The sequence below is a fragment of the Schistocerca americana genome, chromosome 3 (genome assembly GCF_021461395.2).
Source record: "Schistocerca americana isolate TAMUIC-IGC-003095 chromosome 3, iqSchAmer2.1, whole genome shotgun sequence".
Lineage (NCBI taxonomy): Eukaryota > Metazoa > Arthropoda > Insecta > Orthoptera > Acrididae > Schistocerca > Schistocerca americana.
Window position 1 is genome coordinate 907,222,857 of NC_060121.1, and position 18,868 is coordinate 907,241,724.

At 45.6% G+C, this 18,868-nt stretch overlaps 1 protein-coding gene across 1 annotated transcript; it reads right to left on the reverse strand.

The window, feature by feature from the left end:
- Positions 1-11,785: 11,785 nt before the first annotated feature.
- On the reverse strand, positions 11,786-17,947 carry LOC124607348 (cuticle protein 18.7-like). Its single transcript, XM_047139653.1, has 2 exons — positions 17,822-17,947; positions 11,786-12,413 (listed from the first exon to the last, which is right to left on the reverse strand). The coding sequence occupies exons 1-2, from the start codon at positions 17,831-17,833 to the stop codon at positions 11,925-11,927; spliced, it is 501 nt and encodes a 166-aa protein (XP_046995609.1). The 5' UTR covers positions 17,834-17,947; the 3' UTR covers positions 11,786-11,924.
- Between the last annotated feature and the right edge of the window lie 921 nt (positions 17,948-18,868).

Genomic DNA, 18,868 nt, shown 5'->3' on the forward strand with positions numbered 1-18,868 from the left:
TGACCCTGCGGTTCTAGGCGCTTCAGTCTGGAACCGCGTGACCGCTACGGTAGCAGGTTCGAATCCTGCCTCGGGCATGGATGTGTGTGATGTCCCTAGGTTATTTAGGTTTAATTAGTTCTAAGTTCTAGGCGACTGCTGACCTCAGAAGTTAAGTCGCATAGTGCTCAGAGCCATCTGAACCATTTGAACGAAACATTCGGAATCGACACAGAATTCATCAACCGACCGCGGCATAACATCCCGAATAATTATAATGGACATGTATTTTTGCGATGTTAATGTTTTTGTTTTTCGTGCCCTACAACACCTACTAAATTAAAAAGACCTGAGCTCAAGTTATAACAGATATGATTTCAACGTCTCCGTTCATCTTGATTCGTGTGTCGTTCGACAACGTCTCAAACTTACCTGTTTAGCTGAAACCCATATTTCGTAAATCTCTCATCACTCCTTAAGGCATCTCACTCTCTCTCAGTTTCAAATGCATTTAAAGTGAGTGAAGTACATTCGACAATGTAGTTCACAAGTAAATAAATCGGGAGGTGTCGAACAATTGGACGGTTATCTTGAATACCAGCGCAGGTAAGCGAAATAAACTGGTAAGAATCTCAACTTATGTTCACAGTCTACATAAACTTCAATAACTCCACACGAGGTAACGTGGGTTTAGAAACAAATCCTTTTCAAAGGATCGTGTGTCTTTATATGACCATCCACATGCCCTACAAACCCACGTTCAGAAAAAACTAAACGCTTTGAACGACTAGAGACGGGACATTCATATTCCCAGAACACATTATTATGTTCTGCAGAAATGACAGAAATAACTAGCATTTCAGTCGCCTCCGTTCAGCACGTGTCCTAGTAAGCTCAGGGTTCGCCGTGGGCCCTCACTAGTTGTTCCGTGCATGATGACATCGACGCGTATAAGGCGCAAATGGCGTCCTGTGGTTTTTTATTTTATTGTTATTTTGACACCTGAACAATCAAGTAGGCTGTCAGTAGCACAATACGCCGCTCTTCAGCCGAAGAGAGTACATGGAGATAAACAAAGAAGAGACATCACTTAGAAAAACGGTGGGAAAAAACAGGAGACACAAGAACATAAAAGCACAAGAAGCCGTTCACACTTGATGACAATCCACACTACGAACTGGAGACCCGACGCACAAACACTGAAGAAGACGATGACACTGGTGAACAATGGAGCGTGACGGCGAAACTGAACACTAAACATGACGGCACACACGATACACTGATGGCGGTGATCTCCGGCGCGCGAATGTCCGCTGAGCGTGTGCGAGTCCGGGGACCTGCCAAGAGGTGAACAGGGTTGAGGAGGGGGAGAGGGGAGGAAAAGAGGATGCCACGGCTTAGGAGACGGGGACAGGAGGATAAGGACAGGGGAGGGGAGGCCCGGGGGACGAGGGGGGAGAAAAGGAGGAGGGAGGGAAAAGGGAGAGAAGGGAGGGAGGGTGCCCAGAGGAGTAAGTACAGGAGGAGGGTGGGAGGATCAAAGTTGGTAGGAGGGGTAGATGGAGGGGAGGAGGGCATCATCAGGGAGAGGGAGCTGGCGGAAGCCACCTTGGGAGAGGGTAAGGAGGGTGGAGAGATGGAGACCGGGCGGGACGTGGGAATACAGGCGCGGCAGCGGGCGGGGCGGGGATGGGAGAGGAGCGGGGAGACGAGCGGGTGAGGAGGATCTAGTTTACGGGAGGTGAACAGGATCCGTATCCTTTCAAGGAAAAGGAGGAGGTGGGGGAAGGGGATGAGATCATACAGGATCCGTGTGGGGGAGGGGAGACGGATGCGATAGGCGAGGCGGAGAGCATGGCGTTCCAGGATTTGGAGGGATTTATAAAAGGTAGGGGGAGCGGAGATCCATGCTGGATGGGCATAAGAAAGGAGGCGTCCTGTGGTATAGCCATCCATGCTTTATTCGCTTCGTTCCAAAGTTCATTTGTAGTGGTCGGCGTTGGGTCACGACGCTGCACCCGTCGTTTCACCATAACCCACACATGTTCGATTGACGATAAGTCAGGTGTTCTGGCTGGCCAGGGCAAAAAGCTGACATCCTGTGACACCAAGAAGGCACGCATTTGTGCAGCAACATGTGGTCGTGCATTGGTGAGCCGTGGTGCGCCTTTTCTGGCCCACCAGCTCTTTGTCACGACTATCGATTACCTGGCTGTACTACGATCATTGCCCCTGTTGTGATCTGCTGGCGCGTATTTGTGGTAGGCGAGTTGATCGTCGGACTCGCTACGAGGTGCTAGGACGTGCTTGAGGGGACGACGAAGCAAACACGCGGGCTCGGGTAGCGGTGGCGCGGCCGGTCTACCTTGAAAGACGGTCGCGAGTTTGAGGTGGACCTGTGTGGTGTTAACTTCGGGCGCTGCTCGTCGCATTGCCTTGGGGCCTGTTTTCTCGGAGAGACCCATCCCTCGAGACCATCTCGAACAGCGCTCTCCATCGTACGTGTAAGTGGTTTTGGGGCCTTCGTTTCGTCAAACGATTTGCGTTGCAGCGAGTGTTGTTGAAATAAGAGCAGCCGGCAGAGCTGTATGCAGACTAGCAGCTACTATTTGCTTTAAAATCCGCTGGTTGGATAACTGTTAAAAGGCAGATTAACACGAAGGTGTGCGTGTGATTTAGGGTTATTGCCACAAAGTGACGTCCCTGATACATTGCTTTAAAAGAAAAAACAATATCTTGCAACCAGTTATTCTGTTATTAGTGAAACTTATATTTGTAAAGCTAGTCATTTATATGTACTTCCTTATATACGTGCACTCATTGAATGCACTCAACAGTATTTGGTTTGTGTATTTTATTATCAATTTCTTAGCGTTTATTGATTGATGTTTGGTCACCAACTGTGACTTTTGGTTGCACCCAACAGCACCCCACATCGTAAGGGGTCGAGTTGGCGCTGTATGTTCTGTGAGAATGCAGGCACTGCAATGCCGCTCCAACTGTCTGCAGGGAGCGAAATGCGGCCATCATTTATAAACAAATAGAACCTGGATCCGACAAAAAGCACTATTTGATGGCATTCCTGTCCAATGTGACGTCACTCCATACACCATTAGAATCTAGCATACTTTTGCAGATTCATGAAAGGTAAGCGGAGAAGTGGACGACGCGCTCGTAACTGGTGCCGCTATAAACAGCGACGCACTTTCACCCCTGATAATGTACGACGTGTTACACTGTTGCAATGTTGCACCAGAGCCGAGGAGGACGTAGATCGCTCCTGCAATGCCATTTGGCTCTAAGCACTATGGGACTTAACATCTGAGGTCATCAGTCCCCTAGAACTAACCTAAGGACATCACACACATCCATGCCCGAGGCAGACTGAAGCGCCTAGAACCGCATTGCCACACCGTCCGGCAATGCCATTTGGATGAGGTGTTGATCTTCTCGAGGGATTGCCTGGGTGGTGCAAGGTGACCCATTTCGACGTGTTGTCTGGCCTTCCGTGAACCATTCTACACACATCTGTTGCACTGCCGAAACACTTGATCCTATACGAGCAGCAATTTCCCGGATGAATGCATCGGGTTCTCTCATGCTAATAATGCGCACTCTTTCAAACTCACTGATTGCAGGGTACGGTTCGCGCACATATCTGCGAGACATTATATGCCTGCCCGTATGTCACACTGATCCACTTCCTTCGTTTTATAACGACAACTAGAGGTAACTGTAATTGTTAAATTTACTTACATGGTATTTTAGTGGGTTGATAGTAGCACTCTTTTCGTGGATAGTTAATGAAGGGAACTTTAATTGTTAAATTTACTTACATGGTATTTTAGTGGGTTGATAGTAGCACTCTTTTCGTGGATAGTTAATGAAGGGAGTGATAGCAGATCTATATTATTTAAATTCCAACGTAAGAAACCCAAACTATGTCTGAAGGCTGTTTTTGGATTTACTTCTTGCACTACTGGTCGTGGAAGCTATTTTCTTCGTCACTAATGTATGTTGTGAGTTACTGTATTCTCAGCACAACCCGCTGCCAGAACACCCGCTCCACCAAAATCCTACACTCCACATCCAATGATCAGTCCACGTATTGAGTCACTGACCTCTCCTGCTCGACCCATTCTTCTGTTACTACATCTTCACATTTTACCGGTGGGTGGTACTGCGCCGCGATATTGATGTTGACGTTGGACCGGCGAGCCGACATGTTTCAAATGTCAATCATTTCTGCAGAACATACTAATGTACATGTCCTGTGAACATCAATGTCCTGTCTCTAGTCGTTCAAAGCGCTCCGTTTTCTCTGAACATGAGTGTACGAAAGAAAATCACTGCATATTATCCTTAAAGCGAGAATTGTTGTTCGATGTGTGGAAGAGCAATAAGCTAAACAACTTGAAATCTTGGATGACTGAAATGAAATTCTGTATTGTTCCCAAGTGTTTTGAAAATTTCAGAGGACGAACAAGGATCTTACACTTCCCCGTTAGCCTCGACTGAAACTTAAAAAGTGGTATCGCCGAAACAAAGTATTGCGTGTAGCCTAAAAATCACATGACTTGCAATCAACTAAATGCAGCGCGAGCATGTGAGGAAGCAGCAGTATCACTGAAATTCAAAACGAAGTCAAGAATCTCAAGACAAAGCGTCTGTAATACGAGGTACAATCGGCACGTCGACATCACAGCAGCAGGTGAAAGGCAAGAGCGTACAGAGGAGAGCGCACTGTGCATAGTACAGAGAGACCGTTTGTTTGCAGGCCATGCAGCCTCGCAAACCGATTTTGTCGTCAACAATCTTTACTATATCAGTCCCGTCAAAGCCCCGACAAACTTGCTAAGACACCGCTCAGTTTTTACGCAGAGTTGTGTTGCATCAGATGATGGATAAGTGACTAAGGATCCTTTCAGACGAAGTGTCTATCGAAGTGCATAGGAATATGCAGCGTGAAAGGTGTCTAATAACAGACACTTTCACACTATGACGAACCCAATTTCCATTACCGTAAGAGAAAAAGCCATTTTTATACACCCACATACTGATACGAATAACATTAACGTTTTCTTCTACTTTGAATGATCTTGATTCACGTACTGAACATAATACTGAAACGTCCCCTTTGAACAATTATACATGACTGTGCTTAAACTGACACACAATATTTTTAGCGCAACGCAATCTGACTTTCAGTAATCCCTACAAAAGAATGGCCCTGACTAACATTAACCTACACCTTTCACAAATCAGTTACCTCACAAAAATCTTCGTTACTCGAACTACTGCAATACAGCGAGCGCCACTGCTGCCAGCTAAATAAAAGATTCAAACTACGGAAGGCACTAACTACTGATAGGCATAGTTAGCAAATGACAGATTTTAATAGAGAACAAACAATGTATTTACCTTAATAGTGTTGAAAACGCATAATATACATAGCAGTTCATGACATACAGTCTTACAAATTTCAAAACTCCGCCATCTCTCTCCCCACATCCACCACTGCTGGCGGCTCACCTCCAACTGCGCAACGCTACGCGCTGTTCACATCCAGCTGCCGCTGCCCAACACTACAATGGCAGACAACAGTGCAAACTAGCCACAGACAGCACACAGCACAGCCAGTGATTTTCATACAGAGCGCTACGTAACGTTGCCAATAAGAAAACATAAACAGCCTACTTACAATACAACATACACTATGTGATCAAAAGTATCCGGACACCTGGCTGAAACAACTTGCAATTTCGTGGAGCCCTCCATCGGTAATGCTGGAATTCAGTATGGTGCTGGCCCATCCTTAGCCTTGAAGACAGCTTCCACTCTCGCAGGTATACGTTCTATCATGTGCTGGAAGGTTTCTTGGTGAATGGTAACCATTCTTCTCGGAGTGTTGCACTGAGGAGAGGTATCGATATCGGTCGGTGAGGCCTGGCACGAAGTTGGCGTTCCAAAACATCCCAAAGGTGTTCTATTGGATTCAAGTCAGGACTCTGTGCAGGCCAGTCCATCACAGGGATGTTACTGTAGTGTAACCACTCCGCCATAGGCCGGGCCTTATGAACAGGTGCTCGATAGCGCGGAAAGATGCAATCGCCATCCCGGAATTGTTCTTCAACACTGGGAAGCCAGACGGTGCTTAAAACATCAATTTAGGTCTGTACTGTGAAAGTGCCAAGCAAAACAACAGGGGATGCAAGCTCCCACCATGAAAAACACGACCACACCATAACATCACCGTCTCCGAATTCTACTGTTGGCACTACCCACGCTGGCTGATGACGTTCACCAGGCATTCGACATACCCACGCCCTGCAATCGGATCGCCGCATTACTTACCTTTATTCGCCATTCCACATAACGTTTTTCCACTGTTCAATCGTCTAATTTTTAAGCTCCTTACACCAAGCGAGGAGTCGTTTGGCATTTGCCGGCGTGATTGGTGGCTTATGAGCAGCCGCTCGACCACGAAATCCAAGCTTTCTCACCTCCCGCCTAACTGTCGTAGTACTTGCAGTGGATCCTGATGCAGTTTGGAATTCCTGTATGATGGTCTCGATAGATGTCTGCCTGTTACACATACGACCCTCTTCAACTGTCCGCGCTGTCTATCAGTCAACAGATGAGGTCGTCCTGTACGCTTTTGTGCTGTACGTATCCGTTCACGTTTCCACTTCAGTATCACTTCCGAAACAGTGGATTTATGGATGTTTAGGAGTGTGGAAATCTCGTGTACAGACTTATGATACAAGTGATACCCAATCACCTGACCACGTTCGAAGTCCATGAGTTCCGCGTGCCGGCCTCTGTGACCGAGCGGTTCTAGGCGCTTCTGTCTGGAACCGCCCGACCGCTACAGTCGCACGCTCGAATCCTGCCTCGAACATGGATGTGTGTGATGTCCTTAGGTTCGTTAAGTTTACGTAGTTCTAAGTTCTAGGGGACTGATGACCATAGATGTTAATTCCCATAGCGCTCAGAGCCATTTGAACAATTTTGAACCACAGTGGCCGGCGTCAACGTAAACTCTGACATTATACAACTGTGCACAATCACTAGACAGAACCCTTTCCTCTCGCCCTCAGTTTTTTATGTTGAAATTTCATATTCGCATTGTTCAAAAATGCCTTGTGTGTTGCCTGTTTCTTATTAAACGAGTGTTGTAATGAATAACAGCATCTATAATATCAACATTTTTGCCACTCATTTCATTGCTTAAGCTAAATATATGAGCTTCCTTTGAAATGTTTTCATGTGACTCTATGAAGAACATATCTTTTTAACTGAGTCTGTAGTCGACTCCTATTTAAGCAGAGCTGTTCTGTCTCCTGGTACATTTAATTTTAATCACGCTTGACTCTTCCATTCAGGCTAAGGCCAATTAAGACTGCTGTTGGAGAACAGTTTGATGCTTTTGGAAACGCTCAGGACAGCGACTTGGTTTAGTTGGGCGTTCCGATTTTAAGCCACACCGGCCACCGACGCAGGATCCGTTTCCCGAGCCGGTTCGTCGTAGGCCCATTACACTATGACTCCTTTGACTAAATGTAAGACGCGCGTCCATAATTGTGATTTGATGAGTTGCAGGCCTAGCCGACTGGTTGCAGTGTGAGCCTGTCTCATTGATTTTACTAGGAATGTTCTAAAAATTTCAGTAACGACTGTACCCATGTCTATAAAATCAGGCATTTGTCAACTTGTAAAATCAATCTTCACAGCATGAAGTGTGATGACAGGAAACTTTAAAACTTTATGCAGGCCCGTAGTAGAAGTCAAGCTTTGGTCTTGGTTCGTAATGTATCACCAGAGTAGCTATTTCATTGTGAAATACTTTAGTAAACTGTGGTATCCCATTCTTGCACATGCTTTACTTTACCGTTGGTTGCAGGATAGCCACTGTCAAAAGAACCAGAGAGGCAGGGGTAATCAGAAAATTTGCATTGCTCTGTATTCAGTTATTGAGTATCTATATCGATAAGAGACTGTTTCTGATAAGAAAACACCTTCATTTAAATTTGGCTCTATAACAGAGTTTTAATATATCAGAAAGCTTTAAGTTAACCATGGGTGACACGTACAACGCGTCTCACGTAATAAGAACAGTTAAACTGATAGGACACAATACTGTAGTAAACAGCGACTAATAATTTAGCAAGAAACGAAGTTCCCAACAGAATCTTGTCACACTTTAAAACTTCAGTTACATCGATGATGAAATTCTCCGGAGCTGCCAGCCGCATCAAATGGTTTAAAATCCACGAGCTTCCGACCGTGCATTTCTTGGCCATTGTCAAGTGATATGTGTCTAATGGTTGCTGTCGCTGTCATTATATAGTCTCGCTGCTTTGTTTGATGTCACTGGTGCTCGCTCCAGCGCCATATAAGGTAATGTTTTCGTTACGCACCCACCGTACCCCTTCAACCTTCCTATGGCTGGGTCCTAACACATGCTTATCTGCATACCGCCGTGTTTGTTGTGGAGTTGTAAGAAATTTTTACCTCGATTGCTTCATTTCAGACGCTGTTTCAGACCGGAGGTTCTCAACAAAATCGGCGAAGAAAGTAATACATTGAAAACAGTGCTCGAAGGATTGTCATGTGTTAAAACATCAGGAAATAATTTCCATGGTACTTGAGGTGGCTGTAAAGGGGGGAAAATCTAAAGAAAGACTGGAATATATTCAACAAAAAAGTGAGTTGTAAGTGCTGCTTTGAGATGAAGAGGCTGGCAAAGGAGAGGAACTAACTACAGGCTGCAAAAAATCAGTAATGCGATTGATAACCCAAAAACAAAAAATTCAACGAAAATGACTATCAAATTTCTGTCTGTAGACTCCACACAGTAAATACCTCCTCCCGTGTGGGTTAAGAATTTTGTCTGAATTTGTTTTTAGAGATGAAGCTGTGCCGCAAATCACGGTTCAGGCGATAAGTGGTGTAAGTTTGCGGCCCCTGTTCATTACTCTGGGTATTCTGACATTGGCCTCTCAATACATGTATTCTTTAATGTCATTTCTTCTTGACAGCATCAGCTCACACCCAAGAATTAGCAGCTTTCACTCAGTTAATACTGAACAGTGTGTTCGTCATAGTTCGATTCCTCTTTCTCTTAATGTCGCTTGCAGTGTTAATTTCAGTTCCCGCCACGCGCCATCTTTTGTTTACTAGCGATTCCTAGGGGTCGCTTTGTGCTCTGTGCGGAGCGGTTTCTCGTAGTACGCGCAGCAGGGGGTGACGGAAAGGCCGGCAGTGGGGAATGGTCGTGAGTACTGCGATCGTTGTCGACGCTCCTTGCGCAGTGTGGACGTGGCCTCGACAAGGTTACTGGCTTCGGGACGTAATAGTTGTGCGTGATTCAAGACCTTATCGAAATTCTATCAGTTCTGTTTCCTCTATGTTGCCGGTGTGGAGGCAAGAATGTGTCTCGTTACCGGTAGCTATTCGTCAGAGTTTGCATCAGTCAAAGTAAGACCTATCATACACCTTTGTTCAGCGGTGGTTGACATTCACATTTCGCTAAAACGCTGATTCACTAACTCGGCCATATTGCCGAAGTTATTCGTCGTGCCTATTGTTGACTGTTCCTATCAGATGCCTTAGTATTCTCTTCCGTTTCTTCCACTGTGTGCTGTTGAGGTTCATTTCAGTGTTAATATTCAGTCCAATATATTAGAAATGAACTGTTGTTGTCTTGTGGTTGAGTCCTGGGTTTGTTTGAATCGATAACCAGGAGGTCTCATACCACTCACGATGCACGTCATGCAACCAACATAAATGTGACTTAAATTTGCATTTGTTTAACTTGTTTATTAAGTTTTCTACGACATTTTAGGTAATTAGTTAAATAACTAATAACTCCGCTGCAGAGTGAAAATCTCATTCTGGAAACATCCCCCAGGCTGTGGCTAAGTCATGTCTCCGCAATATCCTTTCTTTCAGGAGTGCTAGTTCTGCAGGTTCGCGGGAGAGCTTCTGTAAAGTTTGGAAGGTAGGAGACGAGGTACTGGCAGAAGTAAAGCTGTGAGTACCGGGCGTGAGTCGTGCTTCGGTAGCTCAGTTGGTAGAGCACTTGCCCGCGAAAGGCAAAGGTCACGAGTTCGAGTCTCGGTCGGGCACACAGTTTTAATCTGCCAGGAAGTTTCAACTATTTTATACTTTAAATTATGTAAAACTTGTTCTGCCCGTGAAATGGGGTTTTGACATGCGATGTTCTCCTTTTTGGGGTTTTGGTCAAGTCCACCTTATCTCATCTTACTGGTCTCTTAAGTGCCTCAGCACTCACAACAGTCGTACGGGGTATACCTAGTTCAATACTTAGGTTAATTAATAGTAATTTTATTTGGTTCATTCCAGTCTTCTCATTTCTTGAGTGACTACTAGGTCTTGTATTTTCTACCCTTACTCTGGAAGTGTGAATGCAAAGATTTATTGGCGGGTCTCTTCCTATATGCCGTTACAGTTGCCCGGCTCCTGGTGGATGTTACGATTTATATCGTGATCTGTTGGTTCTTCAGCAAATCGCCTCAGTTAACGAGTTTAGCACCTTGTGGAGGTCAATCTTACCCTTTCTTTACCTGCCTCAGCCTTAGGGAGGGCTTTAATTCCTCAAGCTAGCTTAAGGTCAGCGCCGGTCCATTAGGATTCCTTTGATCTTATATAATTTTATATGGCTCTACAGAGTAACTTGTTGTGGTCGAGTTTAATAAGTTGGTTTTATACGGCCAATGTGATCATAAAATGATGCTTTTAAGAATAATTTGTATCCCTTTTTATATGTTGAATTGTTCAGGGTGAAACAGACTTGTGTTAGAAGCCCGTTTATATATATTTATCATACTTTAAATTTATTATGCTGTTTCCATGATTTAATGTATATGCCCCCTTTAATGGGTGCTACATTTATCCTGTCTTATTTAGTGTCTAAGTAAGCCGACTGAAGTATCACTTTCAAATTAAACTAACTGATCCGGCTTCCTGTAACACGTGAATTTGCTTAGTTCTCCGTGTTCTACGATTTATCTCGTCGAATTATGTTTCAGTGGTATAATGTATACCAGTCAAATCTGAACCAAGTTGTTCTCCTGTTTAACCGTTTATTCGATAATTTTCGTGAAATTTAAAATTACTAAATTTGAAAGCCTTAATCTGTTTGTGTAAATTGTTGTCAGTATAGCTGTGACTTATCTAACCAATTGCAACACGTAACTGTTGGTGTTTTAACTGGTTGTGTTGCAATAAATGCAAACTTAAAGTGAAGGTTGTGGGTGAATCATATTCCACGGTTTCCTCATCCTCAGTAATGCTACAATTAAAATTTTTTTGTTAAATCTTGTGTTAAGGTTTTTCGGTGAGTTACTGGGAGAAAAGAAAAGGAGGCGCTCCAAATACTAGGCAGAAATCCAATCTGCAGAAAGGAGTGCTGCATCAATTTTCAATAAGCTGCCACGAGTACTCAAAAATGTTATCAGTAATCCACGCGCTTTCAAGTCGAAACTGAAGAGTTTCCTCGTATCCTTCTATTCTGTCGAGGAGTTCCTTGAAAATTTAAGCGGATTCCTGTGTTATATTGTTGACTGTATTTATTTACATAATCTTATGGCTTGTCTTTCTTTGGGTTCATAAATATTTTATTTTACCTATTATTACTTTTATGTTGTAATTTCATGCACAGACACGTTCCACGACCATGGAGAGTTTTTGCTCCTCATTTTGGTCCAATGGGACTAGATGTGTAAAAAGAAAGAAAAAATAAATGAGTTCCATAATAATAGAAGCAACAAAAGGGCCTAGAAAATTTCTGTAACAATTTTTATTCAATTTTTTTGCAAAACATTTTCAGTTTTTTTGCTCTCTGCCTGGCCTGTACCAAACTGCTTACTGCATTCACTGTGCTATGGGACTGCCATGGCAACGACGAAGAGGTGATCGTTTTAGCCGTGGTAGGCAGCCTTGGCGGCAGCGAGAGCTCCGGGCGCCCCCAGGAGGCCGGGGGCGAGGGCAGCCACAGAAGGCCCGACAGCTGGGCCAACGGCTGCGACGGCGGGGGCGGCGACCACGGCTGCCGGGGCGGCGACCACCCTGGGGGCGGCGTATGCCGCAGCAGCCGCGGCGGCGAGGGCGGCGCCGTTGATGGCGGCGTCGCGCGCCCTCGTCTGGGCGACGGCCGTCAGGTGGGCGGATCTGGCGGCGGCCACGTCAGGGGTGTCCAGGTTGTAGCCGCCGGGCCCGACGACGATGTTGGCGGGGCCATAGGCGGCGAGGCCGGGGTGGATGCCGCCCACCAGGACGGGGGCGGGCTGGACGGCGACGCCAGGGCCGGCGAGCACGGGGGCGGCAGCAGCGACGGCAGGGGCGGCGATCCCTGCTCCCAGGTAACCCGGCTTGGCCAGAGCCACGGTCATGAGGGCACTCAGGACGATCTGCAAAGATTTCATGGTCACTCTTCTGTGATACTGTACCACCACCAATAGCTCAGATAACGACTCTCGGTTGTACTCTCCAACAAATATTCCTTTTCATCAGCTGAAATCTACATTCACAGGTTCATCTGAGTCTTGATGCTTAGCTGGATAAAAATTTTTTGCTACCATATCGCTGGAGATTAAATTCTCAAACTTTCGACAAGTGGCACCGATATCGCTCGCAGGCTTAAGACTTCTGACTGCTGGCATAGGCCAAGTGCCTGCGAAGATTCCATTACTGCGCATATGAGCGTTCGGGGATGGGCTTTGGACATTGGAAGGAAACAGAAGAAAGGGCTTGACACTTGCATGTGTACAGCATTGGTAGCTCTGAATATGGAGCCACGCCTTCCGTCCGCTCAAATCTTTGTAACTAACAATAACAACACTCAGTACTCAACAACCAGTCAAATTTCAGAAGCCGCGACATCATCGCGAAAAAACATCGACCCGTATACGTAATAAGTTTTCTTTAATTTACTTCTATGGTCACAAACTTTTTGCTAACGGATTACCGGTTTCGGTCTTTAACTACCAGCATCAGATCTGTTTCATAAAAACAAAGTCCTAATGTACTGCAGCCATAGTGCATGAAACAGATCTGATGATGGTCATTAAAGACCGAAACCTGTAATCTGTTAACAAAAAGTTTGTGACCATAGACGTAAATTAAAGGAAATTTATCACACAAAATTATACATTCGTCAGCCAGGACATTATCACCACTGCCACGGCGACGTTGGATGCCGCGTAGTGGCGTTGCGTGCACGTGACGCGGTAATAAAAGTGTGTAAGCGGAGCTGACACTGACGGCATATCACCCTAACGAAGATATGGGCTACAAATGGGGAAATCCATTGAGATAAGCGACTTTCACAAAGGGCAGATTATTCTTACGCAGATACCTCGAAAACTGCAGAGCTGCCTCGAATGTTGACGTGCTACTGTCGTGAGCATCTACAAAAGGAGGTAAGACATTGAAAGTACTATTAGGCCCTAAATGGTTGACGTCCGCGACCCTACACAGAACTTGGGGTTCGGAAGCTTATATGCTCTATAGGATAGATGGTGATCTGCTGTACGATGCTGGTGCACGCAGAAGTGTTTTGTAGCAAACCATTCGTTGTACGTTGTTGAACATGTAGCTCCGCAGCAGACCACCCTTATATGTTCAGTGTTGACCTAACAACATCATAAAGTACGACTGCAGTGTGCACGGGTCCATCGGGATTGACTGTCGATCACTGGAAACGTCCCAGCTCTACGGGCGAATCACATTTGTGTTACAGAGGTCGATTGTCGTATCCACAATCGCCGTCATCGAGGTGAACAGCGTCTTGAAATGTGCAGCGCGTCAAGGGTACAAGCTAATGGGAACAGTATTGTGCTATGGGAGTCATTTTCCTGCGCTTGCATGAGACTTGTGTAGTAATCGAAGACACGCTGACAGCTGCTAACCACGTGCATCCTTTCATGCTTGATGTCATCCGTGACGGCGATGTCATTTTTCATTAGTATAAGTGTCCGTATATCGCAGGCAGAAACGTGCTACAGTGGTTTGAGAAACACTATCGAGAACGCACATCGATGTCTCGACGACCAAATTCCCCTGACGTAAGTCCTATGGAAGCTATGTGGGTCGCTATCGTTCACTATCACCTGGTACGCAAATCAGTAACCCGTTATTTACTTGAATTACATGACCTGTGCGAAGACATGTAGTGCCACATACCTGCAGAAATCTACCAATAAAATGTCAGCTTCCTGATCGCAGAATCATTGCTGTATTGCGTTCCAAAGACGGACAAACAACCTATTAATCATATGGTCATAATGTTTTTACTCATCAGAGTAACATAGCCACACGAGGGTGCTCTATTCGCAACTACGAATTTCACGTCAGTACAGACGCTTCTTCAGGTTTATAAGAGTTATGTTTCCATGCTGCAGATGGACACACTACGCAGTTCCAGCTTTGGGGAAGTTAGCCTCGTTAGCAATCAAACCACATTGGCGGGTTGTCATTTTGGAATTGAGTACAGCTGGAAGATGCTTGTTAAAATGTACAGAGCATGTAAACTTGAAGAGGCGTCCCTGCTGACGCGAAATTGCTAATTACGAATAAATCACCTTCATATAGCTATGCGGCTTTTGGAAACACTTCACCATTCTTGACTTTTTAATTGTAATTTTTATGACAACCTGACTAGTTATTGAGTGTTGTTATTGTTATTCGCTATGTATCTGAGCTGTGATTGCCCTTCACAGAAAACTTTTGTAAAATCATTGCACCGGCATCCGACCATCACTATGGCAGGCCGTTTAGCTCACCTCCTCAGGTTTGGGTTAATTCGGGTTACCTCTGGAAATTTCTGGATACTGCCGTTACTCGCATACAAGGCAGACACCTTACCTATCCCTGCTCTCAAAATGCTTTAGCTAGTGAGAACTATAATGCTGAAAGCTGTAGAAAGCTCTAGCATTTTATCTCAAGTTATGTAGCTTGAAGTCGAAGAACGTTTTCTCCCATCACAGAGTCTTACGGTTTAGCACACTCCTGAAGTGCTTGGTTACAGTAATGAAATGATAATATTCCATATCATTGATATTTTAATCGATTTTAGAAGTAATGTAAGTAATTTACTTATCATAGAATAAAATAACGTACCACTGATGATATGGAAACTATTAGAAGGCAGCGGAAATAAAGCGTGTCTCAGTTGTTTGTAACAGGTATGTAAGATTTTTAGCTTTACATTGTGACTATATTGATGTTTTCATAAATAATTCATTGTACCATTTGATGACAGGTTTCACTGCCTTTCCTTTCTCAGAGATCACACATACACTGAGCTGACAAATGCCATGGGATACCGACGTGCAGGTGTACAAGTGGCTTTATTATCGCGTACAAAAGGTATAAAAGGCAGTGGATTGGCGGAGTGTGATCTACACTCAGATGAGTCATGTAAAAAGGTTGCCGACATCGTGTGGCCGCACGAAGGGGATTAACAGGATTTTAACTGAAATGGTAGTTGGAGCTAGATGTGTGGGACATCCCATTTCGGAAATAGTTAGGCGATTCACCATTTCGGAAATAGGTAGGCGATTCAGTATTCCGATATCCGCAGAGTCAAGAATGTGTCGAGAAATCAGATTTCAGGCATTACCTCTCACCACTGACAGCGCAGTGGCCGGCGGCCTTCACAAACGGCCAAGGACAGCGTCGTTTGGGTAGAGTTGTAAGTGCTAACAGACAAGCAACACTGCGTGAAATAACCACGGAAATCAATGTGGGACGTACGACGAACGTATCCTTTATGACAGTGCAGGGAAATTAAGCGTTGATGGGCTACGGCAGGAGACGACCGACGCGAGTGCCTTTGCTAACAGCACGACATCGCCTGCAGCGCCTCTCCTGGGCTCGTGACCACACCATTTGGGTACCAGAAGACTGGAAGACTGCGGCCTGGTCAGTTGAGTTCCGAGTTAAGTTGGGAAGAACTGACAGCAGGGTTCGAGTGTGGCGAGACCCCGTGAATCATGCGCCCAAGTTGTCAACAGGCACTGTGCAAGCTGGTGATGGCTCCATGATACTGTCGCCTGTGTTTACATGCAACTGAAGGAGTTTTCTGGTCCAAATGAACGATCATTGATTGGAATTAGTTATGTTCGGATGTTTGTGGACCACTTGCAGCCACTCTTGCATTCAATGTTCCAAAACGACGATCGAATTTTTTTGGATCAAAATGCATCATGTCACCAGGCTACAATTGTCCGCGATTGGTTTGAAGAACATCCTGGGTAATTCGAGTGAATGATTTGGCGACCCTGATCGGCCGAAGTGAATGCCACCGAACATTTATGGGAAATAGAATGAAATTTTCATTCTACAGCGGAGTGTGCGCTGATATGAAACTTCCTGGCAGAATAAAACTGTATGCCGGAGCGAGACTCGAACTCGGATCCTTTGCCTTTCGCGGGCAAGTGCTCTACCGACTGAGCTACCCAAGCACGACTCACGCCCAGTCCGCACAGCTTTAATTCCGCCAGCACCTCGTCTCCTACCTTCCAAACTTCACATAAGCTCACCTGCTACCCTGCAGAACTAGCACTCCTGTAAGAAAGGACATTGCGAAGACATGGCTCAATCTTCCAGGAAGTTTCATCTCAGCGCACACTCCGCTGTAGAGTGAAAATTTCATTCTAGAAACATCACCAGGGCTGTGGCTAAGCCATGTCTCCGAAATATCCTTTCTTCCAGGAGTGCTAGTTCTGCAGGGTTCGCAGGAGAGCTTCTGTGAAATTTGGAAGGTAGGAGACGAGATACTGGCAGAAGTTAAGCTGTGAGGACGGGGCGTGTGTCGTGCTTCGGTAGCTCAGATGGTAGAGCACTTGGCCGCGAAAAGCAAAGGTCCCGAGTTCGAGTCTCGGTCCGGCACACAGTTTTAATCTGCCAGGAAGTTTCATCTCAGCGCACACTCCGCTGCAGACTGAAAATTTCATTCTAGAAACATCACGCAGGTTGTGGCTAAGCCATGTCTCCGCAATATCCTTTCTTTCAGGAGTGCTAGTTCTGCAGGGTTCGCAGGAGAGCTTCTGTGAAATTTGGAAGGTAGGAGACGAGTTACTGGCAGAAGTTAAGCTATGAGGACGGGGCGTGTGTCGTGCTTCGGTAGCTCAGTCGGTAGGGCACTTGCCCGCGAAAGGCAAAGATCCCGAGTTCGGGTCACGTTCCGGCACACAGTTCTAATCTGGCAGGAAGTTTCACTTATGGGAAATAATCGACAGGTCAGTTGGTGCTCAACATCCTGCATCGGCAACACTTTCGCAGTTGCGGACGGCAGTTGAGGCAGCATGGTCCAGTATTTCTGCTGGGGACTTCCAAAGACATGAGTCCATGCCACGTCGAGTTGTTGCAGTTCGCTTGGTAAAAGGAGGTTCGACACGAGATTATTGAGCTATCCCATGACTCGTCACTTCAGTGCAAAGTCTCATCTACGAATATTTGACAGGTTCATATTCAAATGGAATATCACTAACGTCGTACCCTACATGTATATGATCTACTTAAGAGCACCTAGCTACATTTGATTCTAGCTACATCACAATTTTAGAATGTTCCTAGTGTGTAGTCATCAATATACAGGATTATTGCCTGCATGTAATCTCAGAAAAAGCCGCTATAGAGTCCTCACTTACAGGTACGATACAAATAGGAACAATCCCATTACAGAATGTTTGCTTTTCCATCTAGTTAGCTCTGTGTGACGATAAATGAGTCCACTTCGCTGTTACACGGACGCTTCATAACGGACGACAGAAGTGGATAAGAAAATGGACGCCGGGAGGTAGGTCCTACTCACCAGGCACTTCATGGCTGCGCTACCGCTGCTGCACGCGTCTCGATGGTTGTGCTTCTGTGCTGTGCTGTGCTCTAAGTGGCCACAGGGGGCGTATATATAGGCCTAAGCGTCGAGGCGGCACCATGAGCTGGAGCTCGTGAAAGTAGTGTTGTCGGCCTCCGCGGCGTCCTCCATGGGCGTGTGCTCTAATCTATGCAGGCGACTAGTGTACTGTCCGGCCGGCCGCCCCAGCTGCCTGTGGCGAGGCACTTGTCGCCTTTACAGTTGTCTTACACCAGTGGCGGCCGCACAGTGCAGAGTATTTTGAAACTCTCCACGTGTCTTACAACACATAGTGCGCACATAACTTACTGGATTCCGGCAGCAGCTGACAAGATTTGTAACAACAATGACTCTGTAATATTGTACATATAAGTAATTCTTCCCATCTAATTTTTCGATAAACTTGTGTAATTGAGGTTCTGACTTCAGTTTTTTTTTGTTTCATGACATTGTGTTCGGAAAACTGTAAATAAGTTTCAATGTGAATATTAATGTTGATGTGAAATGTCAAGTAATATTGTAATAGAATTGAAATGTAACAAATGTTGAGACTGTTGTAAGATGTTTAAAATTGTAACTGTGCGTGTGGTCCATACGTAGGCAATGTGTTAGGATATGTAGAATACAAAACCTCGGGTGAACGCCCTGTCTGTAAGGGAGCGGTTAAAGGTGGATGACAGGCGAGCGCGGGAAAATGCGCACGGGCACTGCACGGCACAACGGGCTCAGTTGTTGTTGGAGTTTGGCATTGGTTTGAGCAACACATTCTGGAGCGAGGAGGCTCTCCCGGAAGACACAGCTTCACTGAGCCTCGGGTATGCTGTTTCAACGCCCACACAGCATGGCAAAATTCAATACGCACTAAATAGAAAAGTATTGCGACGCTAAGAAGAATTAAAGTGCCGATACATCAAGAACCATAGCTGTGGTTGTATGTGCCTCGCCATCTAGCCTCCCGCCAACCGCCGCATCGATACTAGCAGGTTGAAACTTTTAGTATTGTAT